Consider the following 14,679-nt stretch of genomic DNA (forward strand, 5'->3'; position numbering starts at 1 on the left):
CGCCTGCGCCTACCGGTGGTAATCCTAGTCTACTAAACGTCCCTTCTGGCTGCCCAATGGTTCCTTCACCCCTTTGATATCACCGAAACATTGCTGTACTAATCAGACTCTTAAGAATGTGCTGTGTTGTTATTCTTCTTTTTTTTATTATTTATTCTTTTTATTTTTAGAAAAATGCCGAGTCATTGAAAAATACAATAAAGTGCAGCCTCACCTTCCCCCCCTTTCTGTGTTCCCACCTCCCACCCCCACCCCCCCCCCCCCAAACCCCCACCCCATTCTCCATTGGTGTGTTGAATCCAAACATTTCCTGAAAGATTTAAATGTGACGCATTGGGGAAAACTAGGCGCTGTATCGCATTACCATAGCATAGCAGTTTACTAAACTCATCTTACATGGTCTTCCCTGGAGCTTTGCATTCTTCCTGGAAAACACTGCTGAATATAAACAAATCATCCGATGCTTGGCATAGACAGAGAAAGCCCTGCAGTTCATAACATAAATATACAGAATATATTACAATACATAAATACATGATAATACATTATAATAATATGTATTATAGTAATGCATATTTTATGATAATAATAATAGTTGGTATTTTAATAATGCACTATCATTCATAAATGCGTACATTAATAATTCTGTGTGTGTTTGTGTGTGTGCGTATGAAAGAGAACTTTTGTTTACTTTCAGACATAAAACGATCTATAATTTACTAGGTCAGTGGAGAGCTGGATCTAGGTACAAGATATAAAAGAAGGTGTTAGGTCCAGCTCCAAAAGTCTGTTATGACTGAACAGAGCAGTGTACATGTTTGTTTCTATGGAGCACCTGGTCCGTATGCTAACACAGTTCTTTGGTGTCCCATGAAATGGCTTTAGTACAGCCTCATCATGTAGCCTTTTCCCCCCATTTCTACTGTGAAAACAACCTTTAGCTCCACAAGGGAAATGTACGGTAAGTGCACCTCACCTGAAGTGGGCCTTACATAGCATTCATATCACATTAATGAATACATAATGCATCGTTAACGCTGTCATAGGCACACATGAATATTTTTATGGCAGGACATCATTACTGCCATCATGTTTATCGTTACGTGCTTCATCACCTTGTGTCAGCTGTTACAAGTTGGCTGTAATGTTTATGTACGTTCATTAAAAAGTGCTTCGCGGGTTATATAGCGCCGGTAAAGTCGTTATGAAGACCCACTTCAGATGAAGTGGTACTATGAAAAGAGCTCAAGAAATTAGATGATTGGTCCAGGTAAAGTGGCCTCAGTGTTCTCTCTCTCTCTCTCGTCCGTGTGTGGCAGGTTCCTGTCCCTGAGCTACAATGGACAAAGTGCTCTGCAGCCTCCTGCTCTTGGTAACCACGGTGACGATGGCCCGCGCATGCCCCAAGTACTGTGTCTGCCAGAACCTGTCGGAGTCGCTGGGCACGCTCTGCCCCTCCAAGGGCCTGCTGTTCGTGCCGCCGGACATCGACCGGCGGACGGTGGAGCTGCGGCTGGGCGGGAACTACATCATCAAGGTCACGCAGCAGGACTTCGCCAACATGACGGGCCTGGTGGACCTGACGCTGTCGCGCAACACCATCAGCTCCATCCAGCCCTTCTCCTTCATCGACCTGGAGACGCTGCGCTCGCTCCACCTGGACAGCAACCGGCTGACGGAGATCGGCGCCGACGACCTCCGGGGCCTGGTCAACCTGCAGCACCTCATCCTCAACAACAACCAGCTGAGCCACATCTCCCGGGAGGCCTTCGACGACCTGATGCTGACCCTGGAGGACCTGGACCTGTCCTACAACAACCTGCGCGGCGTGCCCTGGGACTCCATACGCAAGATGGTCAACCTGCATCAGCTCAGCCTGGACCACAACCTCATAGACCACATCTCGGAGGGCACCTTCGCGGACCTGGACAAGCTGGCCCGCCTGGATCTCACGTCCAACCGGCTCCAGAAGCTTCCCCCCGACCCCATCTTCGCCCGCTCCCAGAACAGCGTGGTGCTGACCACGCCGTACGCCCCGCAGCTGTCCCTCAGCTTCGGCGGCAACCCGCTGCACTGCAACTGCGAGGTGCTGTGGCTGCGGCGGCTGGACCGCGAGGACGACATGGAGACCTGCGCCTCCCCTCCCGGCCTGAAGGGGCGCTACTTCTGGTACGTGCGGGAGGACGAGTTCGTGTGCGAGCCGCCGCTCATCACGCAGCACACTCACAAGCTGCTGGTGCTGGAGGGCCAGACCGCCAGCCTGCGCTGCAAGGCCGTCGGCGACCCCGTGCCGGTCATCCACTGGGTCGCCCCCGACGACCGGCTGATCGGCAACTCCTCGCGGGCCACCGTGTACGAGAACGGCACGCTGGACATCCTCATCACCACGTCCAAGGACTACGGCATCTTCACCTGCATCGCGGCCAACGCCGCCGGCGAGTCCACCGCCTCCATCGAGCTGTCCATCATACAGCTCCCGCACCTCAGCAACGGCACGGGCCGCGCCTCGCAGCCCAAGTCCCGCCTCTCCGACATCACCAGCTCCACCAAGACCAACAAGGTGGAGCCCAAGGCTCCGCCCGAGCGGGTGGTGTCGGTGTCGGAGGTGACCGCCGTCTCCGCTCTCGTCAAGTGGTCGGTCAGCAAGGCCACGCCGAAGGTGAAGATGTACCAGCTCCAGTACAACTGCTCCGACGACGAAGTGCTCATATACAGGTAAAGACCGTAGCTGTTAGGGGAAGTTAATTGCTGTTTTGGACACAGGACACAGTGCACATACACAGGGAAAGGCCATACCTGTTAGAGGAAGTTAATTACTACTTTGTACAAGGAAATAGGCAACATAAATTGCTTGAAAGTAGAAGCAGTTCATGTTCTTTCTCTCCCATGTGCTGCTCAGTTATTTTTGCACTACAGTTCTTAGAGAGCGAGCGTGGTTCCACAATTCATTACATCCAGTCCCCTCTGGCATTAACTATACATGAAGCGGATTGTGTAACATTGTGGAGTTACATTTTAAAACTAAATGTGAAGCTGGCCAGAAAGGGAATCCAATTACCAAATGACTTTTGCTTCATTTATTAATTTGAAATCTTGACAAGAGCTGAATTTCTAGCGCCCTTGAAGAATTTCTAGAGGCCTTGAAGAAATTGTTCGATCCCGACGACCCACAATGCACATCGGCACTTCATGACCTAGAGCCACTTAATTCACGCATCATCAGAGTCATTTAACAGGTGCTCATATCCAGAGTGACTGTCAGCGTGAGAGAACATGACACTCCTCTGTCAGACAGACCAGGCTGTCAACATTACTGTACCAGGCCAAGTGTATGTGTCGTATCAATAGAAGAACTCTAAATGTAAGTCAACTGTGTCCCGAGAGTGTTGATAGGACATATTTTGAGTAAAAACTATGAAAATAAGAAATGTGTGTTCTATTTCATTCATGAAAAATGACAAGGATTAAAAAATTTCTGCATGTATTGCTTTTCATGTCATTTAGAAAATGTGTTACTACCACAAACAATGTCTGTCTCGTAATACCTATCTCATAACAGCAGTCTGTGGCAAATACGGAATTAAATCACTTTTGTTTAAGTAAAACTAAAATGGATGTTCCCTAAGACCAAATTCCTGATGTGGTCACTGTTCAAGTCCATTTCACCTCTAAACATCCAGAATACATTGCTGCCGTATGTACATGCATTTATATATACGGGGAAACTGCATGCTTGCAGTAAATAAATAAATAGATCCCGAATAACATAAAGCACAGGGTTTCAGCTGGCACACCGTGCTCTTTCCCCGCAGTCCAGTGACTGAAGACCTGTTTTGCGTGCCCTCGAAACCAGCGTGCGGCGTCAAGCGGGAAGCTTATCGCACGCGCGTCACACCGGGAAGCAGACCCCTGGCTCTCGGGCCCCGAGTGCCAGTCACCTGACATTATCGTTGCGGCGACGGCGGCCCGCCTGCCCGCCCGCCCGCTCGCTCGACAGAATTCCATTACAGAGGGAAATTAAAGATAATGCGCGAGGCTGCCGTGTCTGAGGTGCGGCCCAATGGCCGATGCGACGCGTGTTTTTTTTGTGGTGGCGCGACGGAGAATCTCCCACGAGATTTATCGCCCGGAATTTCGCAAACGACGGTATCCTGGCGCGGCGGAATTGTGTAGGGATTATGGGTAAGGCGGCGACGACGATCGCATTATGCGATCGCGGCCGCGATAGGTCGCGTCGGCCGCAAACCTTTGGCGGTGCTCAAAAGCCGAATATCAATTAACCTCCTTCGCCACGCTTTTTAGTCAAAGTGTCACGCCTTCCATGATTCAGTGCCCGTACGTGTCATAGATTACAATCTGTCTCAGAAATGATAGCAGTAGCTGGGAACCCCTGTGGATGGTTATTAGCTTATGGCAACAGTGTGTTCTCAGAGCGAAATGTGAACTGCATGAGAAGTGTTCCGTTCTTATCGGGCATATGAAATAAGGATTCGCGGAGTTTCATCTTTAGAAATGCGTTGGTAAGCAGCGCTTATCTTTCTCTTTTCCAACAGTCATACCCTGTGCTAGTTTTGTTTTGTATTATTCATACGTAGGGGCAATATGTTGTTTTCGGTATAGAATTTTCTCCTTAATGAATCACACACGTGATCAGAATGTCCTTAATTCAATATTCGAATACTTGCGCAACAATTACTACTTTTGCCTTTTAAGTGGGCGAATGTACCAAAACTGTACGGGGAAAATGCATCCCACATTATTATGGAACCACCAGAACCCAACTGTAACCAAGTCTGTAGTCTTGTAGGTACGCCTACCTGTGTGGAAGTATCTAGCTTTAATGTTATTTTGTGTCCCTCATTTACCCAAGTATTTCCACCTCTTTGGACACTATCTGCATATGCCACCGTATATGTGGATGCATTTTTATAAATGATTGCATTTGAAATGCATAAGCAATTACCAGCTGGCATGCAGTAATTTTGAACCTAAATTTGTGGTGACATTAGCATCAAATCAAATCAAGTGGTTGTAAAATTAACGATTTCATTCCTTTACTTTTCCAACATTAGCATACTTTTGAACAATTTTTACAGGCAAAGAACCTTTTCATTTTCTGTCGTTTAATCACGTAGGAAGATGATTCACGCTCAGATCCTCTAAATCATTCTGGAATAAGGTGGCTAGCAGTGTAGTATTATGGGTAATTAGCTGGGCTTATAGCCTAAAGGTTACAGGTTTGATTCCGAGGTTGGACACTGTATCCTTGTGCAAGATAATATGTGTTTTTAAAAACCTGGATGAAGGTATTAACTTTAGATTAGCACCTATAATTAGACCCTAAAAGATACTGTCAACATCAGGGATTGTATGTTGGAATGTCGGTATGTCGGCTGTACAGCTTGCAGTAGTTTTACGTTGAATTTTGGGACCCACGCATTATATTTTTAAAAATCTTTTTCTGTCTGCTTCCATTCTATTTCCACTGTGCCAACATTTCCACAGAGGAAAAAAAGAAAGAATATATAAATTAATTGGATTCCCCCCTCCCCCCCCCCCCCCCCATGTTAATTCTGTGTCCTCTGGGCTTATCTCAAGAGTCCACACTGTTCATGCAGAAATGAGCCAGTTATCATTAATACGTAAAAACATGCCATTAGACCTCTTTGAAAAAATAATATCATGTGTGCTGTTTCAGTGTTTCTAATAGAATTTAGAATCGGAATAGGACACATCTGCTTATCTTCGGACGTGAATTATGAACAAGCGTTTTGAGAGCACAATGAGATGAGTGTATGGGAAACGCGCTCACACATTATGGAGGGTGTTCTTGAAGAATAATGTGAGTTGTTATTTTATTCATTTATTTATTTATTTTATTTGGAGGAGGATAAATTCGGACCTGTCCATCCATGAAATGACAAAATGAAACTTAATAAGGAGGACAGTTTCTCCAAGTACAACAGGCAAACAACACTAAATTCCCCCTTCATTGGACACTAAGAGGCCATTGGGGATTTCATTATATGGGTGTGATTAAATTGTCCTATTCAAATAAATAGCCCCAAAGCAACCATAACGGTCCAGGATATATTCTTGCTCGAGTCATGGTTGTATTGGTATTTTTTATTGGGCTGGTTTGTCTCCAAAAAAAGGATGTGGGGCAGAAGGCCACAAGTCTGCCGATTCACCTTGGTGAACTGTTTTGCAAGAGCATATACTTTTTAAAAAAACTGTTACTGACAAAGCCTTCAAACTTCGCTACATGAAAAAGGAGCACCACAGCTATTGTTACTAATTTCAGCTGTACCTGGTAATGAAAAAAAATAGTAATAATAAAAATCTGCCCAGAGCTGTCCAACTCTGTTCTTGAAGATCTACTATTGTGTGTACATTTTCACTCCAACCCGATCAAAGCACGCCTCACTCAGTGGCTGGAGGTTTACAAAATTTGGGTAAAAAATGAAAACCAACAGGACGGTAGATCTCCAGGAACAGGGTTGGGCCGCCCTGTTCTGTGTCGTGACATAATCGGCACTGCCAGCCATTTTATGAAGCTCCGCTCGGGCTCAGTGTTTCTGGTCTAGCACATTAACCCAGCGACACAGACAGGTTGGGATCGATCGAAAAGGTGCGCTCACGTGGAAGCCCTTGTGTAACTGCCACGAGCGGCATCTGTGCGAAAAAAAAAAAAGGCAATTATGAGCGAGAAATAGTCTACACCGCCGGAGGAGATACGTGATCGAACCCAACCCTTCCGGATGTGGCCCGTCCATGCCATGCTCGTGCTGTGCTGTGCTGTGCTGTGCTGTGGGGAACGAAAGCTCTGATCAAGTCTCAGCCAAGGGGAAGTTCTAAAAATAAGCACAAGCGAAGCAACCTCAGACTCCGCACGCAAGCCTGTCGTCTGCGAAAATGTGTGAGATTGGGAGCTCGCTCTGCTGAGCCCAAATGGAAACGCTTTCAAACACGCGCCGGAGCGGGTGGGGGAGGGGGGGGGGGGGCAGGCGGGCGAGTGGGTAGAGGGAGGATAGCGGGGGGAGGGGGGTAGACAGCTCTGTTTTCTCTGCTCTTCCGAGCAGGGACGGATTGTGCCACTGATCAAAAGCGAAGATCCAAGAATGCAGACTGTATTATGGGGCTGCTTTATCTCCTCGTCTTATCTCCCCTCCTTTTGTGTGGAAGTACGCTTGCCCCGGCTGCGGAGTCACTTCCTGATACGAAATGGAAGATGGCCATTAAGCCTAACTTTAAGAACTGGCTCTTTAATAATAATAATAATAATAATAATAATAGTAGCTTTTCAGTTATTATTTTCTTGCCGGTGTGAAGTGAAACAAATACAACACAAGTGTTAGTAATTAAAAGAATTATAAAACTAAATAACAATCAAATATAGAGCAACCACGATAATATAGGAACAATACCAAACTTCTACAGTTAAAAGCGAATAAGAAATGTCTTTATAATATTTTTTAAAAAGAGCAATGGGGGGGGGGAGGCATCGAGGTCCCCACGTACGCCCTCCGCTGTACGCCCTGTGAGAAACAAGAGTTGGCGAGCCATTCGGTTTCCGGATTCTTCCGTACGGTCTCACGCACAGTGTTGGCCTACGGCCAGTGTGCACAAAGCAGCACCTGGATAGACCTGCAGTCTCACATACGTGTGGCATATGCCTGATTTAGCCCAGAACGTGGTGCAGTGTGGCGCCTGTCCAGAGTACCTGTCCGTGCCGTGCATGTGTCGACCCACGGTTTGCTGAGAAAGCACGACAGGCTACAGAGGCATAATTAGTGTGCTCGCTCATTAGGAGGAAGCAGGCTCATCCCCACCCACCCCCCCCACCCTTGTCAGTTTAACACTGTGGAAATGTGGTACAGTCAAGCCTTAAGCAACAGCCCTGCAATCGTTCACAGTGACATCGCGACCTGGAACAGCGAAGTCTGACTCGCGGCTCGTAACCTGAGGAGTGGCGGTGTGATGTAATGATCAGGGAACTGGGCTTGCCACCAAATGTTAATGAGTTATTCCATGAAAGGAGGTGCAAGCCAACTGATCATGCTACTGGTGCCAAAGAATTCTCCGGGAGGCAAGGATCTGAGTGAAATGGACCTTTCGGCGAAGAACCGATGGGTTGAAATACATGGTTTAAGCTTTTATGTCGTATGTGTGATATATTGCTTTGGCTTCTTAAAGTCTAAAGCAGTCTGACTTAGTATAAAATAACAGTGAAGCTCCCTGTAATCCGGCTGAGATTTTTTTTTTTCACTGAAACTGACATTAAAACTAAAAAATGAAATAAAAAACTTTATGGGAGAATTAAGCAGAATGAACGTAACCTTCAGCTGAACTCTGGGCCGCCGTGGCCGGGTTGCCTGAGGAACGCGTTCTCCTTTGTTTTAGACGTCCTTTAAAAACCATCTGCCGTGACACAGATGAGATATTACAGCGCTTGGTAATTACCGTCTTCGCACACGAAGAAAGCGCGGGTCACTTCACAGGGGCGGTACCGGATCTGTCCGGGTCCTGTTGGAGGGTCGGAGAGAAAGTACAACGCCTCCCTTGTCTCTGCGCATTAGTCTCAATTCAACTGTTGTAAATTAAATTTGAAATTAATCTCCGGAGGATGCTGCAACAAACCTCCCCAGCCCGTACTGATCGGATTGGTTCCAACAGGAAACCCGTCCCACATACAAACCTTTTTCCTTCTGTAGTTCTGAAGTTCTGAAATTCCAAGTTCTGAATAATTTCACTCTTGATTGATAGTGGATCTTCTGCACTAACCCCCTTCCCCATTCCTACGGAGTCTTGAGGTGTGATTTCCGCCTTTTTCCTAAGTGATTTTTCTCTGACAGCTGTGGTCTAAACCCCTCTCACTGACTTGGCTAGGCAAGATATATTATCAGCGTATCAAGATATATTATCAGAAAGATTTTTTTTTTCCCTCATCGCTTGGAGGGGAGAAAAGGGCAATAAGTCTTTCTTTTAAAGAAATAATATGATAAGTCCTCCGCTAATGTACATATCATTGGACAGGATGGATTGCCTGAATGAATTGCATTGTCTTACTGCCACCCCTGTGCTGAGCGTTGGTAAATTGCTAAATCAGATCGCCCCGGTAACAAACGCCCTCTGGGCAAATCAAGCAAGGTGAGGTTGGATGCAGATGGCCCATCCATTAACGTCTGTCTTCGGTGGTCCTTCGCCTTCAGGAAACTGATGAATGACTCGGAAATTACATTAATACCGGGGAAGGCTGATTGAGTGTCAGGCTTTTCTGAAGTTTTTTTCCCCCACCCGGTACTTGGGGACAGACGCTTTTAGCTCCTTTTAATTTGTTCCCGAATATCTCCAAAAAAGCGTAAATTGAAAAGTCTGGGCACATGGCGACTGGCGCGGAAGCCAATTACTGCTGGCTGTCAGGTGGACGTGACTACAAAGGAAGTACTGAAGTTCTGTTGGACTAGTAACGTCGACTACTGTGGAAGTGCGTGGCCACGAGCTGCCTCTGCTTATTTATTTCATATTTAGTAACCCCACATATAAATGTAATCGACATCGCCATGCCTTTGCCGAAATTTTGGTGTTGCTGGTGGTGCAGATATTGACTGCTGAATCCATGTACAGTTGCAGTGAGAACCTTTTTTTTTTAATACACATCATTAAAAGGTGAATATTTTCTAAATACTTCATATCCTTTGGTTTATTTAGTTTAGAGGATAGTTGCTATTTTGGCCCTATCGCTCCAGTCTGCTCTTTTGAGTGAAAAAACCAAGGAGAGTTCACAAAAGGCCATTGCCATTTTGAAAATTTGAATCAACTTGAATCAAAATACCAACCGTTCATTTTTGAGTGCTGTGAGAATATTTTTATTGTCTCCATTGAATTTATGATTTAAGAAATGCATGCACTTTAAACACTTAAATGGAGCGTATTAAATGAAACCTTGATTTATTTTATCTCATTTTGTATTTAATTCAATGCCCCTGAGTGTTTCACGTTTGTTACCAGCTGTCACCTCTCCCACTACATTAGCCCTGAAGTACTGCACGTCCTAATGTTGACCTTGACCTTGTGAAGGTCGTTAACGCTGCCCTGTGCCTCCCCCTCTGTCCCCCCCGTCAGGATGATCCCGGCGTCCAGCAGGGCCTTCCTGGTGACCAACCTGGTGTCGGGGGTCCAGTACGACCTGTGCGTCCTGGCCATCTGGGACGACACGGCCACCACGCTGACGGCCACCAACGTGGTGGGCTGCGCCCAGTTCGTCACCCGCGACGACTACCCGCAGTGCCAGTCGCTGCACAGCCACTTCCTGGGCGGCACCATGATCCTGGTGATCGGCGGCGTCATCGTGGCGACGCTGCTGGTGTTCATCGTCATCCTGATGGTGCGGTACAAGGTGTGCAGCAGCTCGCAGTCCGGCAAGCTGCCGGCGGTCAGCAACACCTACTCGCAGACCAACGGCGGGCAGGCGGGCCGCAACGGCGTGCCTCCGCCCGCCAAAGCCGCCGCCGCCGCCACCGCCAGCGCCAAGGTGGTGGTGGTGAGGGACGAGCTGGTGGAGTTCAAGTGCGGCTCGCTGCAGAGCAGCCTGTCCTCGTCGTCCGGCTCGCTGGGTTGCCGCGACGGCGACAGCTACAGCCTGCGCAGCGAGAGTGGCGGCCTGTCGGCCAGCCGCTGGCGGCCCGGCCCCGCGTCCCGGGCCAGGCCCAACCTCAACCACCTGCTGGGGGCCTTCGTCTCGCTGGAGCTGCGGGGCCAGGGGCGGGACCCGGGGCCCTCGGGGGCCTCCGGCACCAGGGCCTCGGCGGCGTCGGCGGCCGCGGCGCCGTCCGACAAGGAGCCGCTGCTGGGCCGCACGGACTCACGGCTGAGCCGGCTGCTGGCGCTGCCGCTGGAGGGCAAGCCCAAGAGGAGCCAGTCCTTCGACATGGGCGACTTCACCGGCACGCAGTGCTGCTCCTACCCGCCGCGGATCAGCAGCATCTGGACTAAGAGGAGCCTGTCCGTCAACGGGATGCTCCTGCAGTGCGAGGAGGCCGGCCTGGAGGGGAGCAAGGCCACCTTCGACAGCTCCGAGTGGGTCATGGAGAGCACCGTTTGAGGCGGGACGTGGGGGGTTGCGTTTGGGGCGGGAGGGCTGGTATATGCGGGGACACGTGGAGCGGAGACGAGGGACAAGAGATACGTTGGAGAAAAAAAAAATTATGTAAAAAAAAAAAAGAAAACGAAAACACAAGAAACAAAAAAAGGAATACTTTTGCGCGGAGGACGCCTACTTTGTGGCGCTCGCTCCTGCGCTGCATGAAGTTCGTCCATGTGAATACCGTCGTCCTTCCGTCGTGTGAAACAGACTCCCGCGGCCAAAGCAGTCGCGTCAGGGGGGGGCGGTGGCCTCTGCGCTGGGGATTACGCTGACCTGCCTTGGAGCGCGTGCGTGGGTGTGCGTGTGCGCGTGGGCGTGGCCGCGCGCGAGTCAGAGCTGCCGGACGGGCCCGCACGTACGCGTCCGACGGGACAAATCGAACATGGCGTGGGGGGGGGCGCTGTGGAACGAGACCTCCCGTGGGCGAACGGCGGGGGAGTCAGGAGGGCTGAGAGAGGGAGAGGGATTGCTCAATCTCTGTCAGCGCAGCGCACGTCTGAGAGGATTACCCCGTCGGCGGGGGCGGGGGGGGGGGAGCACGGATCACACCGCTTCACACTCCTCCAAGCCACAAAGGACTACCACTGGGGGGAGAAATTAAAAAGCAAGCGTATAATAATAAAAAAATTGCATTTTTATTTAATCATATTTTTTTATTTCAGTGACTGAATGTGTGTTTATTTCAAAGTTAATCTCTCCTGAGAGGGAGTTCAGCGCTTCTTGCATAACTAAAATGGAATTTATAAGTATTGTTTTATTCCCTTCTCTTTCATCACCAAACACCCCCCACCCACCCACCCACACACACACACACACAGCACACATACACACATTCAAGTTATTGCATGACATACCAGCATCATTTAAATATTTTCAAACTCCCCCCCCTTATAAAAAACCTTGATATAATTCATCACACTCGGGTCAGAGATAAAGCCTTTGATTTAGCAGTTTCTTTTCTCCCTGCACTACTGTAACACAACGGGAAACAAAATTACCAATGAAATCACTGTGTACCGTATGCCACAAAAGAATTTGAATATATACATACAATTAAGGAGGGACAAACTCTACTCCTCCTGCATAGTAAGACGGAACACAAAGCAAATTAAACCGTCAATCAGTGAGTGTGTCTGGGGATTGATGAGCAGCGGTAAACCGAGTTTTCTCCTCCGGGGAGACGCTAAATTAGGCTGCTGATGTGCAGTGATTCTCTGTGTGAGCGAGTGCGTTGAAATGCGCATTTCAGTGAAACGTTCAGGCCATCCTGCTCCGGGCGGAAGCCACGGAGGGAACAGAAAACTGTTTTGATTGACAGCTGGTAGAAACACTAATAGAGAAGAGGGTGGGGGGTGGGGGGAGGGGGTGTTCAGCAATTCCCCAGAGCTTAGCTCTTGGAGACCAAGACGATACTAAGTATTAATTAAATTATTATTAAATGAGGTTGGCCCACAATTTTTTTTTAAAGAATACAATATATTTATGTTTTTTTTATTTATTGGGAACGTTTATTGGGATTTATTTTTCTGTCTCTCGCTCAGCTAATATCTCGTTCAACCATATCATGCCATACCACACAGTACAGTAACATGCTACCATCACTGGTTCACATGCAGTACAGTAACATCCTACAATTACATGATTACATGCAGTACAGTACAATCACAGGTTCACATGCAGTAACATGCTACAATCACAGTATCACAGGCAGTACAGTAACATGCTACAATCACAGTATCACAGGCAGTACAGTAACATGCTACAATCACAGTATCACAGGCAGTACAGTAACATGCTACAATCACAGTATCACAGGCAGTACAGTAACATGCTACAATCACTGGTTAACACACAGTACAGTTACATGCTACAATCACAGTATCACAGGCAGTACAGTAACATGCTACAATCACAGTATCACAGGCAGTACAGTAACATGCTACAATCACAGTATCACAGGCAGTACAGTAACATGCTACAATCACTGGTTAACACAGTACAGTTACATGCTACAATCACAGTATCACAGGCAGTACAGTTACATGCTACAATCACAGTATCACAGGCAGTACAGTAACATGCTACAATCAACAGATCACAGGCAGTACAGTAACATGCTACAATCACAGTATCACAGGCAGTACAGTAACATGCTACAGTCATAGACTTCCATGTCTTTTTTTCTATGAGTGTCATGCACTCATATGGAGACCATGAGTGGCTAGGCATCCTCTGATGGTTTATTGATGCGTTTATTGTCTCTCTCTTGGTTGGTCTGTTCCATTGCATTGCGATATTTGGTTTTCTTGTTTGTTACATTTCGATGTACTGTTCCGTATACTGACTTTTTTGTACAATAACTGAGTGAGAATGTATCATGGGAAAAAATTGTACAGTAGTTCTTTTATTTCCATGTTTGGAAAAAGTGAGAAGGTGCTTTACTGTATCGTTACAACATAAGCGTGTACTTGATTTGCATAGTCACGTTTCTCACCTGAAGTTGTAGAAAAAAAGAAAATATGTTCTGTGGTCAAAGATTTTGCTACAAAAAAGATAAATATGATAAATTCCTAAGAATGCTCTTGTGTTAGTTCTGTTCCTTTGTGGTCCAGTATGTTCATTTACAGGGTTTGTGATCTGGCTACATGGTACCAAATATTATTGTGCCTTATAAGCAAGTAAAAATCTAGGATCTGGTAAATAACAATTGTTGCATTATTACAATGGTAATTTCTATCAAACTAACATAATGCTAATTGACTAGTTATATCTATGCTATTAGCTGTCTTTGCTAAATAGAATTCCATGATTGCAAAGGAATAACCCCAGTCCTGGAAACAGTGTTCATGTACAGTTAATTGGAATAATTTATCCTGCTTTCGTATCTAGCAAATATCAGGTGTGCTAATCCCATAAGCAGCGTGAATTAGTCAATCCATTTGCTTTTCTGCCCTAGAGTTAACTCATGGGTCACATTTTTTTTATATCTCTGGTTGATGACAGGTAGCTATGTTGACATTACATCATACCTAGGGAAGTTCCACTGTACCTGTTCCTGTACCCTTTACCTTGTGTCATGGCAATGAGTCACCGTGTTTCCTTTTTTTTTTGTCTGTCTTTAGTTAGACGGATATTTTTACTTTTAGCCAAACGACAGGGCACATAAAAATGAGCCATTAACGTAGATAAATGGTAATTATACCAAACCTGAGGTTTAATACAGATGAGTTATTAACTGCTATGGTGCTTGCTTGTAATGCGTGAAATGGGGAAAATGGGAGGTTCTGAAACCACCAGAATCAGAGAATAGCGAATTGATGATAAAGAAAACACTTTTGGCTTAGTTTAGTGTGTTTTCCAATAAGACTGGAAAGCCATTTCTAGAGGTAATTAGAGCATGTAATTAATCTGTAGTGGCTTGGAAATTAGCTCCTTTGAGTGACATAAGTTTCTGACAATTTCTTGATTGGTGGCAGTAGCTAATTCTTCAGTTAATCAGCGGTTTCATAATAATTATCAAATGCACTTAATTA

General features: G+C 46.8%; 1 protein-coding gene and 1 long non-coding RNA gene across 3 annotated transcripts in view; both read left to right on the top strand.

Annotated features, from left to right (window-relative positions):
- The window catches only part of LOC135237213 (leucine-rich repeat and fibronectin type-III domain-containing protein 2), a 136,132-nt gene extending 124,575 nt beyond the window's left edge, over nucleotides 1-11,557 (top strand). For both annotated transcript variants that reach the window (XM_064304130.1, XM_064304216.1), the window contains 2 exons: nucleotides 1,320-2,715; nucleotides 10,126-11,557. In XM_064304130.1, coding sequence (XP_064160200.1) covers nucleotides 1,340-2,715; nucleotides 10,126-11,104 — 2,355 coding nt within the window. In that variant the 5' untranslated portion in view covers nucleotides 1,320-1,339 and the 3' untranslated portion in view covers nucleotides 11,105-11,557. The remainder of the gene's footprint in view (nucleotides 1-1,319; nucleotides 2,716-10,125) is intronic.
- A 13-nt stretch (nucleotides 11,558-11,570) lies between these two features.
- Nucleotides 11,571-13,723, top strand: LOC135237298 (uncharacterized). Its single transcript, XR_010324797.1, has 2 exons — nucleotides 11,571-13,133; nucleotides 13,168-13,723. It is a non-coding gene; the product is annotated as an uncharacterized LOC135237298 (long non-coding RNA).
- Nucleotides 13,724-14,679: the final 956 nt, after the last annotated feature.

This window comes from Anguilla rostrata, chromosome 1 (assembly GCF_018555375.3).
Source record: "Anguilla rostrata isolate EN2019 chromosome 1, ASM1855537v3, whole genome shotgun sequence".
In the NCBI taxonomy this organism is placed as follows: Eukaryota; Metazoa; Chordata; class Actinopteri; order Anguilliformes; family Anguillidae; genus Anguilla; species Anguilla rostrata.